The sequence below is a fragment of the Chlamydotis macqueenii genome, chromosome 2 (genome assembly GCF_036417535.1).
Source record: "Chlamydotis macqueenii isolate bChlMac1 chromosome 2, bChlMac1.mat, whole genome shotgun sequence".
Taxonomy (NCBI): Eukaryota; Metazoa; Chordata; class Aves; order Otidiformes; family Otididae; genus Chlamydotis; species Chlamydotis macqueenii.
Genome location: NC_141557.1, coordinates 19,813,319 through 19,839,635, shown reverse-complemented (window position 1 = coordinate 19,839,635; position 26,317 = coordinate 19,813,319). Strand labels below are relative to the sequence as shown.

The window sequence follows — 26,317 nt, the reverse complement described above, 5'->3', positions numbered from 1 at the left end:
TTTTAAAATAAACTAGTGCACAGACTAGGTAAGCTTGTTCCACCTACCTTATTAAGCTGTGAAGTTCAGGTCCAGTTGTAGGTTCCTTACAGTCATCAGGGTTAAAGAACATTGCAATAAGACATGAAAAACCTGTTGTTATTTTACAAAAAAAAAAAAAAAAAAAAAAAAAAAAGTGTGTTTCTCAGGCAGGATTCACATAACCCTAAAATATATAGTGATTACATCAGCAATATTTAGAGAAGTAAATTTTTTTAGGGGGAAAGGTCTGTGTGTGCTTCATGGATCATGTTTTCAACTTAGGGGACAAATTAGTTTGATTGTGACCAGTGAACGTGCCCCTGTTTTGAGTCATTTTGTACCAGCTCAGATCACAGTTCTGGCCTTCTTGTGGGAGGGAGAGTACACTCCTGTACACTCCTGAGAACCAGTTTGGCAGTGCTGGGAAAAAGAAGACAGACTTAACCTAAGAAAACATAAATCTCTAGAGTGGCAGAAGGCCCTCAAATGAGCAGACATGATGTATTCTTCTGGCTTGACCATCATATAATGAGAAGTAGAAAAAAAAAAGCAGTAGAACACCAACAAAAACATAAGCAGCAACTAGTCAAAACAACATCTAAAATCCATCTGTCCAAAAGCCGCTTCAGCTGTGTTTATTTTATGGCATCTGGAAAATAAACCAAGTTGCAAAGTTGCAACTTTAAGGATCTCACAGAGTACTGGAACCTTAGGGATGGCTACTATTTTCAAAGGAGTGATGAGCTGCGAAAGCTCTCACAGGAGCCTTTCCTAGATGCTTGCTCTAATGTCAAGATTGTAGCTGTTGTCACTGTAGCACATGTCCTCCATGTTGTAATAATCACAGCTGAGCATCATGGCCAGTGGCATCTGAACAGGGAATATGTTACTTGTTTTGGTATGTTGCTTGAGGGTGGAAAAAAGAGCCTTGGAATGGAGGATATTTCACAGATGTTATTTAGCATAGCAACAAAAAATCGTACGAAGAGAAAGTTACTTGAAGTACTCCAACACTTCTGGTCTTTCTCCTTTCTCACAAAGACAACTGCCGCAAGGAATGCAACATTGAAAATAGAGCAGAGCAAAATAATTTTAGTGGGTTTTGAGGGCCAAAAGAAAATGCAAAGGACCAAAGTAAAAGTTTAACTTAAACTTTAGGATTTGAAAGCCTAACTGTAAAATGTTGTCTTCCAAAACCTCACAGCTGCCCTTGAATCTATTTCTCCATTATGGATTAGTTTGTCTAACAGCACACAACATCACACTGCGCGGAGTAGAGCTTCCCCATTACTTTTTTTAAAAAGTTATAAGAATGAAAGATAAAGGTTGGAAGTGTAAGCATGCTGAATATCAATCCAAACGCCTAGCCTCACACTCAGCCTGCTTGTTTGCTCTGCCTTGCACGTGGTTTGCTAAAACTACCCAATTCATTTTCTCCCCTTTCATGTTGATGGAGGAACTGTTTAAGCTGCTTGTTTTGGACTACTGGAGTAGAAATGAAAATGACAGTCTCTTGAATAGCTAGGTCACTCAAATAAATACATGAACTCAGTTCTCAACTGAACCATTTGCCAGCAAGACCTGATACGCCATTTATCCCATCTAACTTGAGATACCCACACTGTATAATAGTTGCAGTCATCAAGGTTTGCCTGAACAGTCCTTTAGAGCCTAATTCATCTAACTCATTTTAGATATATGCTCCCTAAGGTCAGTATAAGCTACGCCATTGGAAGATGTCAATGTCATCTTGAGTCAGAAATATAAATCAGGAAAAAGTGTTTATTTTAAAATGACATATTTATTTACAGAAAGGCTGGATTTTGGTACAGACAATGGTGTCTCACAGAGATCCTATCTGATTAATTCAGAATAAGCAGTGCTAGGAACTGAAACGTTTCAGTAAGCAGGACAAAGCCTATCAACACAGCTTCCACAGGGAGCAACACACTCCCATCTACATTGCATGAGACCTTCACTCTAATGCTGGTTGAGGGGGAATGACTCCTCAATCAAGAGTTCAGCCCAAAATCAGGGATAACATAATAAAGGTGCTAATCCTCTGAAGAAGAGAATGAACAAGAACTGATTTGGGTGTTGATGAAACAGCAAAATATGTGATCTCTCTCTTTTGTGTAATCAGCAGCTGAGCTCAGAATCAGCCAGAAGCACCCAGGGGCAAGGAGGGACAGCAAAAGCACAGTCAAGAGGACTCTTCACAGAGAATCGCTCATAGCTGAGCCAACAGAAATGTAACATCCCTTGGGGTAAATGGGCAAGTGTCAATATTCTTTGAGGTCTGCTCAAAGGACTTGACAGGAGAACGGGTAGGTGAGCCACACTAAAGTTCCACTCTGGAATGCAGGAACTATACAGGTCAGAGAGTGGTCTGAAGGCCTGACTGGGGAGGTCCCAAGCCCATTTGGTTTGGCAACAGTGATGTCAGAGCCTGGCTGAAAGAAGAGGAGGCAAAAGGCCAGGATGTACAGCAAAGCCAGTGTACAACTGCTGGTGGAGGGAGAGATTAATGGGGAGAAAACACTAGCATTTTTCCTGTAATTTAAATTATTCTCAGTGTCTTTTGTGAAGTCTCTTAAAAAGATCTCCTTTGGGTCCTGGAAAAGCTGCTGTCCAAAGCAATACAGTCATGGAGGCCATAAGCATATCAAGAGAAGAAAGATGGAAGGGAAAACACAGAAAAATTATGGTTTGAATCTAAGAACAATCACAAAAGCTGCCAGCTGTTTGTGCAATCATTGAAAATGGATATTTATATACCAAGCAATAAATTAATACCTGGAGATCTTTCTTTGTAGACACAAGTGGTCAAAGCCACAAGCCAGTTGTCTTCTGCATGAGAACAGGCCTCTCCATACGTAGATTTTATTAACAGCAGGCAGGTGGGAAAGAAACCAGAGTTAAAATATATAAAATCAAGGATTGCTTAGACTCTGTTTAGGACATAGTGCATAAATACAAATTTCCAGTTTCTGCTGTCACTGTTAAACATGTGTCTGGTACGTAGCACATCATGCAGTATCAAATTTGTGGAGCAGGTGAGTTCTGTGGCACATCATCTCATCCTGGTACTTACACAGTTCAGAGTCAGGAACTTGCTGCAGTGCCAGCTCAATGGGGGCTCAGTCTTCTGACTGTACACAAGGGTTCCTCCTCCCACAGGGGAGGAGGCTTACTGTTGGGATTCAGACTGATTGCTCAAAAGCTGGACTGGGTATCTGCACGCTACCCCACAGTCACTTCTGACACTACAGCACAGACATATGCACAGAGATAGGTCAAGCACATCTACACAGCTTTGCTCAACTTACACGTTAGTTGTTTAACCAGCACTCTCAGACATGTGGTTGACTTGTACTAACCTCCGCAACAAAACCTGAGTAAGAAATCTGTGGCTTTTCGCTTTAGCCATGTCTTCCCACATATATCATGCTAACTCCTTCCTTACAGTGATGTGACTGGTTTTGAGGTTGCACAATAAACTGAATCACTGGAAGAATGATGATAAAAGGAATCATTTGAAAAAAAAAAAAAAAACAAATCTGCATCATTTGCTGATGCCATTTCAGTGTGTCCCACAGGTAGCTTCATGGAAAGAAGGTAGAGATACACGACAGGGCAGGATTGGAAACATGGTTGGGCTCCGTGGTTTGAGTGGAAGGAGGAAAGGCAGGCAGTACTTGTCACAGCCAATGCATTGGGCAACTATTCCCTCAGTACAGAGAACTCTGTGTAAAACTAGCTTACTCTTGCTAATTAATACAATAGAGAAAAATCAAAAGCCCAGTTCTGTGACAGAGCAGAAACGAGGGCATCCTAAAAACAGTGATAGCTAGAAACTCTCAACCTATCCAACATACAGCGTGGCGGGTCTACACAGGACTTTCAAGCGCCAGTACATAGATCCTTTTGATAATGATACTCTATGGGGTCAGTAAAGACGGAAAGCCTTCTTTACTTCAGCATTTGCTAGATTTGACACTGCTATTGAATAAGGACATAACACTTCTGATGTCGAACAAACGACTCTTACCAACTTCACATCAGTAGCTTTCAGGAGGAGAACCTTCACCTCAAATATGTATTTAGGATAGAAATAGAAAATCAAGTACTCCAGTTGCTCTAGCAGATTATGGAGGGATTTACAAATAAAACACATTCTGAGTGCTTGAGGTTCATTTTGGCAGCTCTTAAATCTTTTTCTTATTGAAAACTGCTGTTTGCTACAGTATATACAAAGATTGGATTTTGGTATACTGGCGGCATTTCAATATATAAAAGCACCACAGAACATGGAATCAAAGCTCTGTAACAAATTAAACTTCATAGGAAATGCTAATATATTTCTTAAGGAGAAAATTAATGCGGTAGCAGCTGTACGTCGCTTACCTAGAACGAACTAACCGCTCCATTTGTAGCTGCTATTTGTACTCATTTGTTGTCAACAGCCTTCTTCAAACTAACACTCCATTAAAATTAAAAAATTCTAATGTAGTCCACAGGATTGTAGGCTTAACATTCAAATAAATAAGACATGTCGATAAGCATAAAAATCTTCTTCAACTACAGGCAGAGCAGTTCCAAAATACTTCTGGATTTTATTTTAACTTAAACTTTCTTACAATGTTGTAAAAATAATTTAGTTATGTAAGTGAATAAAGACAACTCAAGAACTGCACTTGTATATAAAATTGTCTTAAAGAGGCCAGTAACCCAATTTCTTTTCATTAGTGTTGCATGCCCATTCAAAGACCAGCAAACCGTTATCAGTCAAACCAGCGGACCTCCCTTCACTTACTACCTTTGCTTATTTAAACAAACCAAGGAACATGGAATGTAACTCACTGTTCTATTGAAGGATTACAAATACAGACTGAAAAAGCAAATTAATCCTCTGAGGAGAGTGTATTTCTGCAATAAAATGGTGGTTTAGGAATCTATTTTCTGCGATCAATCTTGAAGAATAATAGTGCTAAATATGCTAGTTAAGTTTGAAAACTCAAAGCTTCCTTAGTTAAAACAATATACATCTCTGAGAGCTTATATTAATGGGCATAGTAGCTTGGCAGAGTATTGTTTATGAATATAATACATACATAGTGCTGGGTTTAATATTTTATTTGAATGACGTTTAATGTTATGCAAAATAAATTGTTATGTTACATCCACTGTGACATCAACTAAAATGTGAACTAGTTTGCATAGGTTAGTACTTTGGGCAGCATGATGTTGCTCTAGTCCACGAAGGCTTAAATATTCACAGTGTAGAGGAAGAAACAGGAATTAAAGCATTTCTACTAAAATATATTTTAATAGCTGGTGTTAACTTTCTGCATAACAAAAGCCAAATTAAGATGATACATCATATGATCCAAGAGTAAGTATATCTGTCCTTTGAAAAACAATTGTTACCTTCATAACTGTATACTCCCAAATACAGTACAGTTTTGCAAAATAACTAAAACTTTACACACTTTAAAGCAAACATAAGCCAAACTGCACAGCGGTTCATTTTTGCTTTTTATATCACACTGCAAAAACCAACAGCTGAGAGAGTTTCCACATCATGCTAATCAATGTAATACAGTCATTGCTGTCTTCCAATGGTCTAGCAATTTCTAATAGTAATATTAAATACACAATTGAAATGCTACAGTATAGCTTATTTCCCCCCCCCCCAAAAAAAAAATAATTAAACAAATGTCAACAACAACTGGATTACAACTTAAGTACAATATGCAAATTCTATTTATCAGACACAAGAAGCATATGAAATTCCTTTGAATATACTGTTGTAGTGCAGGCAGTTTAGGAAATACAGATTTCAGTTTTTCTTTCAAAAGGAGAGATGGGGCTCCTATGGCATAAAGCTGGAGAAAATCACTAAAGCACTGCAAAATGGTTTATTCTTCTACAGCTCACCAGAACTTTGCATTTGCCAGCACATCAGTTTAGAAATCTTCTTTCAACAGCATCTTTTGTCTGTTTCAGTATATTAATAAAACACTTCCTAACTAAAGCATATTCTGTATTTTAAATGGAGTATTAATCAACATAATTAAAATCTAGCATTTTATACCCTGTACCACTTTGTGCCAAAGACTTCTGTATTTGTGACTTCTTTTTCATTGTACAAGATGACGTGCAGTCACTGTACAATAAAAACTAGAATTATTACCTCTCCTAAGTATTGGAGACTTTCCATATCCCCAAGGAATACTCAGTAGGGACACATTTGTCAAAAATATAATCCATGGGAGGTGATTCTCTGTCAAATCCCAATCTGCTGAAGTGGTTTATGGTATGTCAAATGTAATCAAGAAAACCCTGTTTCATCAAGATTAAATGCTAATGTTCCATAATGAAAAATTACAACTGCAGTATCTGTAAGAAGCTTTGTTTAGAAAATGAAGATTAGCCAGGCAAGAAAGAGTAATGAAAAGCAAGGCACCCATTTGTTCTTGTATATATGTATAAATATGCTCTATGTCGTTTTCTACATTTATACTTGCATTAGCAAGAATTACAGCACATTGTATCTTCTTTATTTCTAAAAAGCTTAAAATGGGAATATGTGAACTTCCAACCTGAACTTTGGAACATACTGGGAAATTAGGCTACTTAAAAGTCTTTTCCTTTCCCCAGAAAAACGTTGCCTACAGGAAGAAAGTAGAGTGAGGGGAACATGCTGTGTTAAAAAGGAATATATACTTTAAAGGTGACAAGACAGCATGTAACATCCATTCACCCCTATATTCTACTGCATGTAACAGGCTCCATACATGCCTTGTAAAACCTGTGCTGGCACAATTTAGTTGCTGAGTTACTTCCCTACCTTACAAATTTTAGATCTTAAAAAACATTTTTATAGTTGCACTCTGGTCATTTGGGGCCTTTGATAGCATTGCTTAGAACAAAGTTGCATAATGACGCTAACTGTTGTATATCAAAAAGCAGGAACTATTCCATATGAACATAAATTACTAAGCATATACAACATAAAAATCTGACTATATGAATGATTAACTTAAACCAGATCTTAATAATTCTGCTGACATACCATTCTCAAGAGAAATACAAGTCACATACTGTTTTGTTTTCTTGACCTTTTTTATTTTGCAAATTGCTTCAGCTGCTTTGCCAGGCTACTGAATATTCAAAATTTATAAAGGAAATTTTATTTCCATTGTTTAGCATAATATAGTTCTCTAATGTCATCAAATGCTCATTTTCTGATTTACTTTTCACTATACATACAGTGTTCAAGGCCGTCTCCTCAGTTAGGAGGAATGCTAGTGTATTTATAGGCAGAGACTTTCTTTTTTATAAGTCACTAAAAATTGCAACTTGATGCACTATATCTATTCCCTATATTTCTTTTTACTCATATCTGATTAACAAACTGACAACTTGTTTTTATTGTTGTCAGCTTTACACAGCTAATAGAGCAGCACAGTAGCAAGTGATAGTCAATTCTGCCTCAGGCATCATCAGAAAAATTTGCCAGCCATCGTAAGACAGAATTCCTATCCTTGCTGTTGATGGCTGGTGATGAAAACCAACACAGGAACAGACTGCTTGTTTCAGAGATTCTAGCTCAGCTTACCACATCAGGCTTTTGAAAAAGCCATTTGACTTGCAAAGTTTGCTAATTTAATGTACAAGTCACCAGTAATATATAGGGGTCTGTTGCAGCAGCAGCTTCATAACCAAAACTTTCAAGAATTGTAAATGACCCATACAGATTGCATATTTACAGTATTGCATCCCTGCTTTTAAACCATATTTTTTGAAGTTAGATGCTCCTGGTCAGCTTTAGCCTTGATATTAGGCAGCTGACAAGAAAGCACAGGCAATTCCACATTTTTTAATATATATATCTTTTTAATGCAGTCATTCCACCGTTTGGCAGCTGAGATAAGCCCTGTGATAGCAACACCTAAAAACAAAGCATAAGCTTTCTAATTCCTAGTTGTACGCAAAAACAGAACTAGCGTTGACAACTTTCAGTTGACGTAACAAATCCACACTGCCTTCCTTCTTTATTCTTTAAACAGATATTGCAGGTTTGCTTACTTTGTGAAAAGAGAAATACAAAGTTGTCTATAAACTCTATTTTAATTCTACTTTTAAAATTTCAGAAATTGAAGAAAGCCAGTGCAGGCTCAACATTCTGAGAGCTACTCCAAAATTAACTTCTCTAGCACATGGCTGAACACTAGAAATGATAATATCAGCAAAAATATTTTCTTCATTATACATGTATGCATCCACATGATTAAGTTCCCATGTGAATCTTTAACTCTTTTGTCCTTCCTCCCAGAGTTTCTTCCTGGGAGGGAACGCAGCACCCTCCCAGCACCAGTCAACACAAAAGCAACTTCCCTGTGACCCAAGCCTACTGACACAGTCCCTCTCACAGGTCCATTATGTCACCAGTTACTTGATCCTCTCGTCAGCCTCACGGACTAAGGCCTGGATCTCTCAGTTCTGATCATAAGTTAAAGGACACCAAATAGCATACGTGAAGGTTTGTCAGCAAAATATATTTACTGTTTTCTACAGGTGGCTAAACTGAAGCTTGATGGTTGGACTTCTGTTCAGTTAGTCTCCCCTTCGGTGTTGGTTATGAGAAAGATTAATTCAATTAAAAAAAACATAGTATTTCTCCATCATATTTGGCAAGCGTACAACCCACTGTTCGATCACCAAGATATTTGGAGGAAACTGAAGCAACAGGCCATTGAGCTGAAATGCACTACAATAACCAGAGCTCTCCTCCACTTCTCAGCGGAGGTGCAACTATTTCTGCAGCAGGGGCAGGTACATTAGCTCATCAGCAAAGCAGCCATTAAGCGAGTTACCTGTGGTAAGGAGGAGGGATGTGACTGCAGGCTTCGTGTGACTGCACAGCACTGGGGCCTCACATGGGATATTTATTTACAGCAGTACAGGTGAAGGTAAAGGAACTAACACGAAGTATTGGTTGTACATTGCCCTAATGGAAGTTTGTATTTAAATGCTAAGTATTATTGGAAGGAAACAGAAGAGCTGACAGGTTTCATACTCTAGATAGTCTTTGCAAGGGATTTTCTATGGAAAAGATACCAAAGAACCATGAATCCAGGCATGGATCTAACTGATGGACTGGGATGCAAGCAAAGCTGATAGAAGAGGTCACTCTTGGAAATAAAAGAAAATGGGTAATTCAGAAATAAATGTGGGTATGCAAGAGTCAGGAATTTTTTCTGTCAAAATAGACTTGTTTACTGTAAGGCTACTGGGCAGTAGGGGGTTTTATTTGTTTGGGTTTTTTTTACTAGCATATTACTTGCCTTTATTTCCAATGACTGAATTATCTACACAAGATTTTTATTTTTATTAGGATGCTAACTGCTCAAACATTAAACACCTCCCTAATAATTTGAAGATGTGTTCAAACTCAGTGTGTTAACCTTCTGTGACTTCGGAGTGCTTTAAGAAGTGAATCGATTTTATGATTGTTATTTTAAAGAGAAATAAAGTCTTTGAGGTGTAGGGAAAAGGTATTTCCCCTTTACAGCTAATTGACTGAAATCTTTTATGGACTGGCAGCACCAGGCTTCCATATATGTTTTCATTTTGAGGGAGCACTATTATAAGCAATGCTGTTTTCAAAGCTCTGAGTTTCTTGTTGATTATTTATCTTTACTTTAAAGGACTCTAAATTGGATTTTGAGTGAGAATGAAGACTGTTAAAGCAGTGATAAAGTAATGAACATGTACTCTGAAAAGATTCTTCTGATTTTTTCTAAAAGGTTAGATTTTGAGTAAATCATAATAAAGATCAAAGGACTAGAGACAAAAATTAGTTAACAAACTCAATATAATTTGCTGGAAGCATTCCTGTTTTCCCAGTTCTCTGAACAGTACCATACATCCAGCCATCATCAATTGGTTGCACATTGATGATATAATCACCATCCCTGAAGGAAACTTCATCTTCATCTTGAGCACTGTAGTCATACATAGCTCTGTATGTTCTCTGTTGAAAGAAAGAAAACAAGGCTGTAAAGTCTCAAGCTGAAAGAGAGAGAGATTCTTTCTCTTCTTTGCACAAAAAAAAAAAAAAAATGAAAAGAGCAGGACAAAGAACAGGGGGAGCAAGGCAGAGAGAAATCACAAGTTACCTGTTGAAAAGAAATTACCCCCTCCATCACTCAATATACAATGAATACAGTCCCTTTTTCTGAGTACCAAAATAATTATTTTGTGAACCTACATTGTCCAAAGACCTCATACAAACAGATTTCAACCCATTCACTGCCTCTTGAAATATTCCAGTTGTTGTTTCATATATTCACTAGTAACAGTTCATTACATCCATAGATAACAGTTCATTACAGTAACAGTTCATTACAGCCATAGATAGCTGTGCTTCTGCTCCCTATTTGCATGAGTCCCAAATAAATAGCTTCACCTGTGTCTTCACTACAGAAAAGAAACACAGTCTTCATCCAGGTCATTAACTCTGCCACCTCAGTGAATGTCCTTCATTTCATTAGGATTTTACCCTAAACTAAGAATTAGGAATATCTTATTATCTAATAAAAAAGATACATAAGATTTCAAAAAGTCTGCAAAAATAATTTTTATGAATACTTAAGTTTTCCACATTCAGATAAAAGACTGATCTAAACAAAACATGAAGTCCTATCATTAGCTAAGACAAATTTATCTAAACCTCTGTCCACCGTAAGCTAAGATTTCAATTTTCTTTCTAAATAGAGTATTTTTTTCCACTCATAATTGATAAAATGCTATAATTTACTGGAATTTAAAGCAGATATTTAAACTCAGAGGGAACAGTCTCCCCTTGCATCTTAAGAGCAGAACAAAACTAGCTCATGTTAAAATTCCCAGGAGTATTTCTTTTCCTTACCTTGTCTCTCAACAGAAGTCAAGAGCAGTTTAAGCATCACCGACAGTATTCCATTTCCCTACCAGTAATTTTTGATACGTCACCATACCTACCTGAATTTTTCTGGTACAATGATTTAAAGAGAAAAAAGGTAAAAACAGTCAATGTTTGAGTTAATGCCTAGTAATATTGTCTGAACCTTTTAAGAGATGGCAAACTTTGTTCTGCTTCCCAGCTGAGGAAAACAACTCTGGACTAGTTTTAGTCCATCTCATATATGTTTTTTTGAGGGTTTTTAATGAATTATTTTCAGAAAAGACAGAGATTCCTCCACATGCAGTGAGTAGGCCATTTGTCACATGTTGGAAATGTGGGATCATGTAATCCTAACACTATAGGGTAACTCATTATTATTGCTCCCATGCTGGAAATACACTTTTTTTCTTGATTCTGGCTTTATCATTGGTAGCACAGATTAAACAGTACAGAGAAATCAACTCCTGGTTAAATGCTGGACACCACTACCCTTCTCGACAAGCCCACTCTGAACTATATTAGAGTCCTGCTCTGTGTAATTGTTCTCTACCGTGCTTTGTAATGTTGCTGCCCTGCAGACTGTGACCAAGAGCGATTTTCAACCAGAGGTATGTGGTTTCTTGGTGGTTCCTTAATGTCTTCCAAATGTTCATGGAAGATGATGAAAAAAAGCATAATTTTTTATCCACTACATCAAAGCAACTAATTGGGAGGCTTCTGTCATCACCAAAAATTCCTTAAAGATTCACAAACTAGAAAAGTAGTGGTCAAAAGACCCTAAGGAATGGTCTCTGCCTTTGAGAATCTTGTTTTTTCCAATGATTTCAACTGATCTCTCTACTGAGCCTTGAAACTAACTTAAAAAAAATAGTGAAAAATATGCTATTACAACAAGCTTAGCAGCAGCTAGTCCTTTAAACAATTTATTTCAAAAAAGATCCATTTAAGAAAAATGGTAGTAAGTCTATATCTGGTATAAGGCAGAGAATAGATTTTCCTCTGAGCCATGCTTATATGTCTCCCTTAAATGGGTAAAGACTCAGGGAAGAGACTAAATGTTTTATTAAACTAACAAAAAAATTGGAAAAAAAAAGATATGATTTTGCTCACTCAGAAGGATGCTCACTCATCCTTAGAGCATCATGGTGTAGGACATACTACTGCTGTCTCCTTTAAGGCAGCTTGACTACATCACTGCGGTGGCACAGTTGTGAAGAGAAGCTGGTAATTTCAAACTTTAAAAAAATTTATTAGGGCCCTAAATGCTGCTGAGAAATCTAAATTTACGGCCTTAACACCTAATTAGGTGCTAAGTGGCTGTCAGGAGAAATCTCCATAATAATCCTGTTAGCATTTAATGCCTAATTATCACTTCAGAGTGTAGTCTGGGCTATATAATTGAGAATTACAATGCTTAAAGGACTCAAAGCTGGGATTTTTAAAATGCATTTTAGTGAATTATTCCTCTGACAGTAGTGAGTTTAGGAGGTACTGAGAGTATAAGAGGGTATAAGAAAAGGTTGAGGTTTTCTAAAACAGTCAAATACTCACTTATCTACCACCTCCTCAAAGGTTTAACTTGCAGCTACTGCTTAGACAGAATAGTAAGCCCTGTGCACATGAAGAACTGAAGCCCAGCTGTCATATTCCCAGCTCCCCAGCCAGATGTGAGCTGACAGATGTGTATTTCCACTTCATCCACTAGGTTATACTTATTCTATGGATCACTCCTTGAAAGGAGTAGTACCTGTTGCAGTGTCCTTCACATAAAGCAGCTAGCAAGGAAAGCCAACTTGCAACCTAGGTTTTGTTTTCCTCCCACTTTTAGTTATCTAAACACATGAGAACACCCTCTGTTATTTTCCAAAGAAGCAAACATCCTTCAGGAGTCTGTAACAAAATATTCTGTACTCTGAGCATCAATTTAATTATGCAGAACTCCTCATAAAAAGTAAGCAAAAGTTAAAAATCAGAAAACAATGTAATACATCTGGAAAAAAAAAACCCTACCCAAAGACTGTGTTAGAATCATGCCTAATACAAAACACATCTCAAAATTAAATAAACCAAAATTTGAAAATTTAGGAATTAGAAAATTTCTGTTTCCCAAGATAGGAAATTGGTGGACATGATTAAAAAGTTAACTCACATCTTTTGGGAACCTCAAGTCAATAACAATGCAACAAACTGGCTGAAAGGAGTAGGCTTTACTACAGCAGCTAAGTCTTCAGTTATCCCCATCCTGATATACCCATGGGATCTAAATCACTCTTGCCCTAGAGATGTCCTGGCCAAACTCAGGCACTGGTGGGTGACTTTGCCACCTTCATTGCTTTTAGTTAAGCCTGAAAAACCGGTTGTGCTTTGAGATCCGTACTCAGGCTAGGATTTCCTTCCTCAAGTCTCCTCCCACTCCTACTTTTTTCTCTTACTTCTTCCTTCCCTCTGCCTCTGCCTGGCTTAGCCAGACAACACTGCATCCCCGACAGTACTGCTCCAAGCCCTGGACAGAAAAGGCAGCTGGAAGCAATGAACCTAACGTCGTGTAAGTTTGTCCGATCTCCCACAGCATGCCCACACTGCATTTTAAAAGCACTCCCAAGACTGAAATCAATCTTCAGTCTGTGCCAATCACTGCATTTAAAGATATCCCCAACCAGGGGTTTCCCTCAGCACACACTGAAACCCCCCTGGATACCCAATAGCTGAGGGTAACATGTCCAGCACACCTGGATAAGCTAGCTGCACAGGCTAAAGAGAAGAGTCTTTTGATGGGAAGGTGGAAAGACAAGAGAGCATGCCAGGTTTCTAGCTGCATCCAAGATGCCTCTTTTGGAGCAGAATCATCACCTTGGAGGTAGCAAGATCACTGTCTGTCTTCCCCACCAGACTGGCAAGTTAACAGTCAGCACCAGGCCAGTAGTCCTTGATTTCCTTGTTCTGGAAATGGTTTGGGTTTATTGTCTTCAAGGAAAACCACTCAGTTTTTAACAGCAACAAGACCTGTTCAAACCATGACAATTGCCGTTCCCTTTTTTTCCCATGATAAACAGCTATTATAATTTAAAATAATGTCAAATGACAACAGTTTCACAAAAGGGATAAGAAATCCTGTTGAAAGTAGACACTCAGTCAACTCTTTATTTTTAAAATGCTTTAACGTCACTCCCTTCCTTTTCCTATTACCTTCACATTCCCAATTCTGGAAGGAGAGGCAAATAATGATTCTCAAGATGATTGAAATGATGTTGTTTCAACAGGCAGCCCACCAGGTAAGTCACTGGGAGACAGAGATATTAGGGAAATAGTAGCCATTTACCTGCCCACATAGCTGTGCAGGTTGCTAAGTGCATTTCAAGATTTGCAGGCATCTCCATTCTCTAGCTGCTGGATTTGAAGGCTGTTTGCTCTGACTAGCAAATCTGCTGGCAAAGCTGAGGCTTCCAGGTCTTTCATTTTTTTTGGACTCTGGTGTTTTTGGAAAGCAGCCAGCTCCTCAAGTGCCTGGCAACATCCTTGGAAATTAATGGTTGATTCCAGCATCAGCTGCCTCACAGCTGTCATGCAGGTGTTCAAAGAGTTCCTCAGGTTATTGGCTCACCCAAAGATGCAGGTATCTGGATCCCAGACTTCCCAGCAAGTTAGCTCACTCAGCCCCCAAGCAGCTGAGAAACTGGCCATCCTGAAAGCACCCAAACCTCACAGAACATCATGATCTTTAAAATATAAAATGCCATGGAGCTTTAGTCTTAAAAAAAAAAAGATAAGTTTCAGCTAATCTTGAAAACAGTTTTTTTCAGCTCAGCACACTGTAAGTTTGGTTCATAATTAAATACTTCTTCATCTCTAAAAAAGGTGACAGAGGTTGTAAATATACATCCATTCAAAATAGTTTAAAATTTAAAATTACAACTCGATATTTTTAAGGTAAAAGGTGACTGGATCTGAACTATGAAAACTCTAGGAAGTGATACAATAGGAAAAATACGATAACCATTAAAAGTGAACTTTATAATTTCCTAAAAATCCCAGCTGAATACTCATTCCATGAGCAGTTACTTCTAAAATGAAATATTCACTCCATCTTTAAGTTCCCATCCACCACAATTAAGAACTTCGTGACTGTGGCCATGGTTTCATGATAAAGTTTCTTCTCAGTCACCCAGCAGCATAACATGATTTGGATCAGGCACGAGTGGGTGCATGACTGTTCTGTTGAATTAGAAAGAACACAGCAATAGGGAATCTGAGCTGGCTTTATACAAGCAGAGATGAGTAATACAGATAGGTACAAATCCTGCTAGTACAAAAGCAGCAAGCCAAAAAATCTGAAACAAATTTAAACCAACAGAGTGATCTTAAGAGATTAGTGGTTTTCATCCAGTGCTAGAAGCCTGAATTCATCACAGCGCATAACATCAAAGCTCAGCCTCTGTCCAAGAGTTTACAATTTAGTATAAGCAGGGAGAAGAGTCAGTTATTTTTCTGCCTTCTGGAGATCATAAATGATATTTTTAATGTATTCTGACATAAAAGTTCTTGCCACTGCCCCGAGTCACTTAATCTTTTTTATACATGAGGACTATCACTTGCATTTAGGACTAGGACAGTCAAATAGCCCAATTATAGAACTCAAGGAGATCAATTCACTCATATTTAAGAGATTTCACAATAGCTGATGAAGTTGCTTACCAAATAAAATCATACTTTAAATCAAATACTCACCAGACCTGCTGAATGAGGCTGTGAATGCATGGACCTCATGGATGACATACTGGTCTGGTGCATGTATCCATATCCTTGGGACTGGCTTTGCTGATATGCCCCAGGCAGAACAGGGGCTGTGCGTTAAAGAAATACAGAAACATTAATTAAGTTTAAAAATAAGTCCTTATCTATAATTTGTAGAAACTGTAGATTATTTGCATTGTAAATAACAATTCCTCAGTATGAAACAGTTCAGAATTATTTCCATACAGAACATAAGGCTTTTCACAGGTTGAATCACACATAAATGCAGCGAAAGCTATAGCAATATATCCACAAACACTATAAGGGTTAGTTGGAAGGAAAAGCTTAATGTACTTTAGGAAGTCTGACCATTAAAAAGGCGTACAAAAGCTTGAGACACCAGTAACTCAATTTTGATACTGCCAAAGATGGTGCACCAAATATCATTTGCCACAAACTGCCATTTTTTAAGGAAAGATTGATGAAAAAATGCTATATACAAACACAGTTTTGAAATGTTTCAGTAGAAATTCTCTGCAATCAATTCTTAACTCACTGCAAACTAACTCTTATATATTGGGCTATGAATAAAGAAGGATGGTGATTTATAGAAAGAGACAGAAATGTAAAAAAGTGAGACCATCGTTGGGTTTCTTAGTTTATTCTGATTCCATCAACATTCTTAGCCAAACACAGAGAGACCAATGGTTATTTAAATATTTCCAAGTCCACTTTTTTCAGTATCTTTCTCTTACCACAAAATTGTTCCACCCCTTTCACACATATTTTATTTTAACAATTACATTATTTTAACAATTCTGTATGCTAATCATTAATATGTTGGCTTTTATTGTACCAAGAGCTGCTGAAAGAGTTAATAAAACCAACAAGGACTCTCTACCTCTTTTGCTTACTAGGAAAGCATTCATAAACCTTCCATATCTGCTCAAACACCTTACTTCAGCAACAGATCAAAACAGAATGTGTTAAAAACAGGGTTGATCAAAAATCTGTGAGAAATAAGGACAGCATAAGTGACTCCTCAGTATTTTCCATAAGTGACTCCTCACTTATTGCAAAAGCAATAAGCATTTTTAAAGAAAAAAAGTAAGAGACTGAAGTGGTTTTCAAAATCTAAAGGTTAAAAGTTTAGTCATCCCATATTTGTGTATGTTTTGCAAGACTCAGGCATTCTGAGAACACAGACTTCTGGCTTGCATGGAGGTTATTAGCCCATCTCTACTGTTACTTACCAGAATTTTACTAGTTCAATTGGAAATTCATTTAGCTACACTGAAAAGAAAATGCATTTCTGTTGATGCTTCTTTAAGTCGGCAATTTACCTGGTATTCTATCTAACTCCTTTGACAAAAGATGTCTTTAACTAACAGAAGATGGAGCCCATGTAGCCCATGAGTCAAAAATCTTCAAACATGGAGTAATTCAGCAATTCAGTAGTTTCTGAGATACATCTCTTGGGCTTGCTGGTAAGTAAGAACCACTTCTGAAGCAGCCATCACACACAGATTCTAAAAGGAGCAAAGCTAATGTAGGATTTAATGGAGTTCGCAATGTATGAAAGGATCCAGGACTTGTAAAACGAAAAAAAAACACGGGAGAAGCAGGAAAGCTCCATTTAAAAATAAATAAATAAAAAGTTAAGAAGTATTCATATTTGCAGTAATAATACTCTGTCCCTTTCTGCTTCTTGAGTGGTCAGGACAATAAATGCGTGTGAAAAGGGATTACCGAGAAAATGTTTGCTGACCTGTTTCAGAATGAAAAGCCAACCTTGTGCTTTCAGCAAGGTTTTTTACCTATCCTACTTCCCCAGCGAACAAAATAATTGATTTCAACTAAGGTTTTTCTTAAAACATCCATGTAGTTTTAGTTAGCATATTCAAATACACTAAGTATGCAATTACAATTTTGGATGTTACTTTTTGCTCTACTATACTTGTAAAGATAAGTAATGCTGTATATTTAACCAGGGTTTTTCTGATTTAGAAAACATGTTTCAAACTATTGTAATTAATAGATTGCTTTATTAAGTGAGTGAAATTAAAGTGATACACAGTCAGATGTAACACTGGAACATGATGAATAATGGATGTTTTGTAAGTGCCAAGTTCATTCTAATGACATATGAGTACAAAGACATTTTAAAGCAGTTTAATCATCAGAGAATTGCTGCTCGTTAACATGTTCACAGAATTATCATGCATTAAGTGAATAGTCCTAAGTAGTTCATCAAATAATTTATGTTCCAGTGTTGTTACAAGCTATTTCTACATTACCAGATGTAGCCCTTCATGATAGAGAAAAAAAATAATTCAAGCTAAGGTTCTGCGATCAAGCCGGAATGAAGATATTTCGCCTAATTCACCGCCAGCATAAACATAGGTCAGTTCATAGAAGCCAAGAGAATCTCATCTCCTCATACCAGCAGTAAATTAGTTATGTGAGTTGAAAACTGAGCACAGCTTTAAGTTTTTAACTTCATAGGACATAGTATCTTAAGCCAACATTGGGTGCTGATCAGTCAGCACCCTGCCTGCTCTGCAGCGACAAAGGGCTGGTAGCTTTTCCCTGGTCCCTGGCAGGGCCAGACACTCTGAGAGTCCCTTTCTTCTTCCTAAGAGAAGTAAAGACACTGCTAGGAACTTTTTCCTCTTCATTCCTCCTCCCCAAAACAGATCTTTCTCAATTCCTATCAATCACCTCTTGTCAGCGTAAGGCAGCAAGCCTGCTGACGGTCAGCTTCATTATAGCCTCCAAATCAACTGGCTTATTTTGGGAAGCATAATCCATGCCTTCTGCCTCTGTGACAACTGTCAGCAGCAGATCTGAGACGTGCTTTCCTCTTTTGCAATCAGCTTCTTGCAGCCCAAGAGAATTCTGTCAAACTGTCTCAGAGAACCTGTTTGCTAATTTACCTGCAACGATGGAAACTGTAAGCCCAGGGAAACAAAGCATTTCTTCCAAAGCAGGAGAAATTTGAGGAAGTGTTAGAAGCCAAAGTATTAGAAAAAGATTCTATGCCAACAAAAGGAAGGAATTTCTAGGATTAGCTTTGCTAATTATCTTCTAGTCCTTTATTTAGGTGTAATACATATGAGTGTAGGTATCAGCACATATCGGTGTTGAAGACACTTGACTGAATAATTTCACCTTTTTTTTTTTTTCCATTAAAAAAATACTATAGTAGGGCTGCCAAAAAAAAAAAAAATCAATATTTTTTAGCATTTTTTTGCAAAAATAGTTAAGAAATCTCCAGATAGTTGTCTATTTGGAAAATAATTTGGGAATCACATAAATAAGCAGATTAGTGAAGAGACAACAGATCTGAGCTGTGTTTCCGGTGACATACAGATAATTCAAGGTGAGATTAAATGATGCAGAAAAAGAGTTTGACTTTTCTTCATCATCATCATCCATAGTTAACTGCAATCTTTTGACTCAGACCAAAGTATAAAGTCCTATAACATCATTGACTGCAGCAGCAGCAAAAGCAATGGTTTTAGTTAACCTAAGGGAACAATAAAACACAGTGGTGGAACATGAAATTCATTTAGCTGAAGCCAGATTTATTGGTGAGGGAGCTGAGGGCTGACCATTGCTCCCAGAAGAACAGGTGGATGTTTTTTCTTGTTGCATTAAGACTTTACCAGATGCATTCTGATGTATCAAAACTTACTTTTTTTTTTCTTGTCCCACTTACCGAAAAAGCCAGATATTCATTTTAAATTACCTACTTGAAGGAATTTATCATATTTCTCTTACTCTATAGATTTCCTCAGAGAAAAGAAATAGAAAAATCAATGAACATGATAAAAGGCAAACAGAGAGGAAGCCTCCAAGAAAAAGAAGAAGCTGAAGGAATGATAGTGAGTATCAACTTGGTGCAGCAGACAACGGGGTCTGCAGAGCCTGTACCGATCAGGACATGCTTTCAGAAGGACAGGGAAAGAAAAAGGTCAGATTGTGGAATCAGGAAAGGAATAATTAAGAGGAGCATTATATAACTACAAGGTAAAAAAAAAAGTTTATGCTGAAAAGAAAAATCTTTTAAAGGGCAGGTTCCAAGATATAATACTTCACCAAAACCATACTTAAACTCTCTTTCATTCTATTGTACAGCACACGCTCAATAATCCAAGCTAAAACAATGTATCCCCACTGCTAACTACTGCATTTTTGCCATTTATTACAATGCTTGCCATTTACTGGACCAGATGTAAAACAATAATCACTTAATTTATTCTTACAGACATTTTCTAAGCATTTATTTCACTTTATCTGTTGATGTTATCTTGACCCACATTTTCACTACTAGGCTACTAAGATTTCAGAGAACTTACTAAGAATATTGCAACATTTTGTAATAACAACATGAGAGAGCAGGAAGTAAAAAGAAAGACGATGATTATTTTGTGCTTAATTCTCACATCTGTAAGAGGATGACAAGCTGTAGATTTTCTGAGGAGCACAAAAGCTGCAATAGAGCCAGAATCATACATCTTTGTGTTACTGACACTAGATGAAGCTGCTTATGAGAAATATACTGTTCTACATATACTGAAGTCCTTCTCTGTTTTGCCTTGCTGCTGCCTTATTTTCCACAGATTGCAACATCTACAGCAGCCCACAGAGTCTTAGAAATTCTCTCCCATAGCTTCCAGTTCCTTCCTTCTTTTGCCCTTCCCTTCAAAATTACTCTATATACTGTGCAGCACAAAACATTGTCAGAGTTGTGATGCAATCACATGTGGGGTAGTGTAAGTCTAGAGTACACTTCTGGGGTACTCAGGTACACCCCACATGTTGTTCATGTGGATGGGTCACTGCCCAAACTGCACAACTCCCTTGACTACTTCACAGTCCAAGTCACAAGACCACACAGCTAAGGAAATACAGTCTTAGGGTAAACTATTATTGCTGTGTTGGAGCTGGTGGATAATAACAACTGGTACCTTTTTAAAATCTTCTCCAGAAAGTGTCACAGAGGTAACTGGTTACAAGCTCTGTCTCATTTAGGAAAAATAAAAATTCGGGAGTTTTTATCATTATCCTCAGATGTTGGCTGCTGTTCCCCATCATTAAAATATTTAAAGTGGTTTGGGTTAAAATTAGTATCGTCCATCAGATCCTTGAACAAAATGGTACATTATCATCACTTACCAAGACTGGCATACTTGAATACTATCAACAGTTTTCACCTCTTTCCTGAATGTAACTGAATTCAGTATTTCTAATAACAAATTGCTTCCACAGTAATGCACCTGACATCACTCAGGGTTTGATTCAGCTATCTTTATGTGCTGAAGTAGTACTTCCCCTCCAGGAGTTGTCCCATCAAAATTTGTAGCAAGACTTTTGATGAAAAGGTACTAATCAACCTGAGTAAGGACAGGAAAAATGAATGCCAAACAGATCTGGGAAAAAAAAAAAAAAAAAAAAAAAAAAAAAAGGCGAGTAGACTACATGAAAAGGAACATTTATTTATATATGTATGTAAAGTTACATTTTAAATATATTTACATATAAAAGTACTACATATAAGTAACAGAAACAGTTTCAAAGAGCTTGAATTCAAAGAAAGGAAACAAAGTGGGAAAAAAAAAGACACAGTAGAGTACAAGAGAACAGACAACAAAAAAAAAAGAGAAGGATCACAATAGAACAATTAAGGTTGGAAGAGACCTCTAGAGGTAAGGGAGTTTCTCTCCCTTTTAAAATCAGGGCCACATTTGCAGTTAGGTTAGGTTGCCTAGGGCCTTGTCCAGTCAATTTTTAGTTCAGAATGGAGACTTCAGTGCAGCTCTTTGGACAATGACTTACCCGCTAATTCCTCCTGTTTATTTCCCATGCTGTGTATATTCCTGTTTAAGCTCCTGAAATAAGTTCATCCCAGCATTGTGTTAACCATACAAGTATTTTGAGAAACAGCTCTAAGGCGAGATTTGAAGACAGTTGATGCATTCATTTTGCAGAAGCTTACATCCTGTCCAAGCATGAACAGCAGGAAAAAGGGAACATAACTGTGGCCAATCAATACTTTACTTAGAGTCTTAAAGAACGCCTATATCACAGGCTAATCAGAAACAAGAATCTTGCTACTTTGGTAGCAAGTAAGGCAGGATAGGTACAACGAGGATAGGATATGAAAGACATAAAAAGAGAAGTGGCTTGATTGCTATGACCCATGAGGTGATACCTCTATAGCCCGTCCATCCCTGATTCTCACCACATATCTGAGGTTGATGCTCCATGAGTTGGCTGAGGCAATCTAACACTCCTACCACCCTTTCTCCTCCTCTCAGCTGGGTTGCTTTTCTGCTGGCTTGATGAGCTAAGTCAGCTCAGCAAGGAATCAGACCAGTGACAGATGCAGCGCAAGGAAGGAGGCAGGACCAGGTACCCAAGGCCAGAGGCAGCAGAAGACAGTAAAATGCTAGATCAGCTCAGCTGTCCCAAGGTATGCCCTCCCAAGGATCTCACTCCTGTGCAAGCTCCCTCTGAGTTCAAACCAGAAAAGAGCTGAGCCTCTCACAGATGCTTCCCTCCAGATGTCCCAGCATCCAGCTCCAAACAATGCATCCCATGTAATGCAGAATGCTCCTGTGTGCTAGGACATGGCATGCACTGCTCAGCTACTTGTATCTTACATCTCCACAGTATTTGAAAAAAGTCATAGTGGAATTTTACAGAAGATTAAGCCTAATGCAGCCAGCAAGAGCTGTTCACTTGACAGTAAAAACAGGTATCAGAGAACTTAAAGACTTCAATGAGTGTGCAAGGACTGCCAAGAGATAGAGATGGTGAAGAGGCTGAGATGAGGTACAGAACTCTGTAGCATCCCCATGGTACAGAGCAAGGGAATAGTCTCTAAATGATATGATTAAAAAAAGCAGTTACAAGAACATAAAAAAAACAAACATAAGAGTATAGATATGTTAAATACAGATAGCATTAGAAAAACTTCAGTAATAATTTTCCAGTGCAGAACTGATTGCCAAGAATGCTCCTATCCCAAATTGAGATTAAAAGAAAAAAAAAAAAAACCTGAAAGGTTCATGCAAAAAGAAATTTTTAAAATCAGGTAAAGAAACAATTTTATGCCAATAATTTCAAAATATCTAGGTTTAATTTTGATAATTGTAAGTGTTTACTATAATTTATATGACTCTTCAAATTTAAACACATTTCAACATAAAGCTGAATTCTTTGTCACAAAAATGTCAAGCTATAACCTTAACAATCTCAAAACTGAATAAAATGGGGGGTTTTGGCATTGACACATTAGTCACCAGTGATGTATTCCTATAAAGAAGTTCAGCATTGAACGGTTATCTTCTGATGAACAATATTCAAAAATTCCCAGGCAGCTCTAAAGTTAAATCGCTCAGCATTAACTTTTCAAATAAGCTAGAAAATGGAAACACATACTCTAAACTGATTGTAACACTTATCTGTTATACAGTTTTATTATTTTCCAGTCAGAAAGAGTATCATAGCACAGTCAAATTTACAGGGAATAAGTCAGACTGTTTAAGCATATAAAAAGCACTAACCTGAAGATTGCAGATGGTGAGATCTGATACAGAACAGTGCTGTTTTTAGAACGGTAGAGAACAACACGGTAAAGCATCTTGGCATTTTTTCTTGTAACAGTAACTTTCCCTTCATTTCTTTTCTTTTTTTTTTTTTAACTGTTTTTCTTGTCCTTTACTCGTTAGTTAGGCTGCTTTCACAGATGTCTGAGCTACCAGGTTTGTTGCTCTCAGTGGTGCTGTCAGAAGCAGCAGTTTCTCTGCATACTATCCATTACAGGAGTCAGTATTGGTTAGTAAATTGGAATATCAAACCCAGATATAATTAGGTTGTTGAAATAACAACCTAAAAGTATGGCCTAATTCACATGGCGTGCTAATAAATATCTGCCATGTTCATTGACCTCATTAAAACTGAAGCTCTGAACTACTTGGAGTCAATGGTAAATTCAGAACATTACAACCTTAGGAAGTTTCCATAACCTAAATTATTAAGATGCAAGAAATGAACCATGCAATTTTCAAATCCTTGAAAAAAAAAAACTGAGGCAGGGGTGGAAATCAACAAAATTATTTATTTTGTATTTTGTGTTAAAATAACTAACAATAATTATTTATTATGAAAAAAAATCAAAACATTGCTACTCACAAGATTATTTACAAAGGATAAAATAAAATGTTTTAAATTAAACTTCATTAGTGTCATAATTAGACTAATACACTCTTTTAAACACCATTATTTTACAACATCATTTTATCAGCTAGTAGTAATTATGCCTAAATATATCTACCCACCATGTAAACCGAGGTAGATTGTAGGAAATGCAGAATCATACAATTATAACTCTTAGTAGTTGTTTCATTGTAAGAAATTAAAATTTGGTTTTGAATGAAATTATAACAGAAGATCACACATAGCTGTTTAGCATATGTCAAAGAAAACAAAAATTTTGAAAAGAATGATGAAAAGAATATCTAATGTGTTCATGCCACACCCTGTTTTTTATTTGTAATTTGTTTTCCTGATTTGTATGAAGAGCCAGTAATATTAATACTGGTTACACTGGTCATTGTTATATAAGTCCATCATATATCAAATAGCAGATGGAGTGGGAATTTGGGAAGTACTAGTTAGTCCAGTGGAAGAACGGTTGGTAAATTGCCTCTCTAGTACATTATAGTCTTTGTGTCCAGTCATTCAGGACTTCTCCTTAATTCTTCATATTTCGAGAAACAGTGGATCAGTCAATGCAATTACATTTTTTGGGGCAATCTATTTCTTGACGTCCATTGTGACCTCTCTGAAGGGTTTAAATCTCTTTACTGCAAAAAAAAAAAAAAAGCAGTCTCTCATGGACATTCTTCCTTTAAATAGAAGTAGTATGGCTTTCATTCCCCTTCAGAAGAACTGCACAAAAGGGCAATATTCAGGGAAAGCTCAGGCTAGCACAGTCACCAGAAGTCATGTCTGAAAGTAAGTATTAAACATCAGAGTCTAGAGAAAAATTAAAGAAACCAAGGATGCCCTGTTTTCTACCGTCAATGTTAAAAGAAAGAGGACAATCAACTGAACAGCCACCCTCTTGACTAAAAGAGGGTAATACAGGGAAAATTTCTGCCAAGACATGCTTGTCATTTCTACTGAGTCACAGCTGAAAAGCCTTTGTGATCATTAACACATTATTGTAGCTGTAAAGCATCACAGAGTTGTAAAGTATTAAATATATGCAATATTGTGCTCTGCCAATAGGAGAAGAGAAGCACCCAGATCCCAAACAACCCACGGAGTGAGTCCCTGCCTGTGACTGTGTGTGTTTCTGGAGCAGTGAAGTGGTGAGTGGCAACTTCACAGCCTGCAAAGAGCACAAGCTAGTCCTGTCCCACCAGCACAGACCATTTTGATGAACAGAAAATGCCATCAGCTTCCCAAGACTGTCTTTGGAAAGGCCGTTTAGGACTGTAAGACCATAAACACTCAAGAAAAACAGACTGGATAGATGTAATTCCATAGCAGCCCCTTAAAACATAATTTTTTTACACAAAAGCTAAAGGTATTTGTTATAAAATAGGGTGCTAAATGATCTCCCATGAAATTCAATAGGTAAAATGTTTCAAAAGGTCACCAGCCTTTAAAAACAGAGGAAGAGGCTGTTTGTAGTCTTTGCTCATACTGACATGTTTTTTGTGGCTTTTGCTAAAAAAAAAAAAAAAAAAAGGTAAAATGGAAGTGAACACAACACAACAAAATTACAATTTAGAATGAATGACAATTACTGTCTTCAGCCAGCTTATGAACAGTTGTTGTCAGGATTTTTAAAATCGTCTGAATTCCATATCTGACATATAGAATTTTATCAGCAGTTGCAACAATCTACTTCACTTACAATTTAATTCACTTAAAATGCAATACAAACCATTTAGCCCCCTTCCAGATCCCACTGACTAGTTCTTACTACTGCACTGTAAAAATAAAACAACCTCAACTATTTGACTTCTAACTCTAAACCTAGAGTCCTACCTGTCCACAGTTTTGAATCCTAAAATGTTATCTTAGCGTTATTATGATGAACACAGAATATTCTAAACCAGTTAAATGCAGTGTAACTAACAAAAAAAATACATTTTGAATATTCAACTACAAAATCTTTTTTAGATATTTAATTCTCTCATTTTCCTCACAGAAGCAGATTTAATACACTAAATACTCTATTGCAACCTAAGGACAAAAGAATTACTAACTGGGACTAGAGGAGAAGATTGTATATTTGGAGCACAGTTTATACCGATGCTGTGGGAGCAGGGAGCGGCTTAGCTGGTTGTTTTTGCTTTGGCAGGCCCTATCTAGATTGCAAAAATGATTTTTTTTTTTTTTTTACTATAGTTTCTAAAAGACGAGGTCTTCAATTCATCTATACAACCTCTAATGCATGTATTTCCACATCTATATGCTACACTACATTATGTCTTAGGAATTGTTCTAGCAGTTCAAATTTAAAAGGACAATCCCCCATTCATTTTATATGGATTACAACAGAAACCACTGTGAATATTATTTTGG

General features: G+C 37.1%; 1 protein-coding gene across 1 annotated transcript in view; it reads right to left on the bottom strand.

Annotated features, from left to right (window-relative positions):
* Positions 1–5,142: 5,142 nt before the first annotated feature.
* Positions 5,143–26,317, bottom strand: part of NEBL (nebulette) — a 100,254-nt gene continuing 79,079 nt past the window's right edge. Inside the window, exons 26-27 of the mRNA XM_086740249.1 lie at positions 15,701–15,816; positions 5,143–10,063 (exon numbers count right to left, since the gene is read on the bottom strand). Of these exons, the coding sequence (XP_086596375.1) occupies positions 9,887–10,063; positions 15,701–15,816 (293 nt within the window). The 3' untranslated portion in view covers positions 5,143–9,886. The remainder of the gene's footprint in view (positions 10,064–15,700; positions 15,817–26,317) is intronic.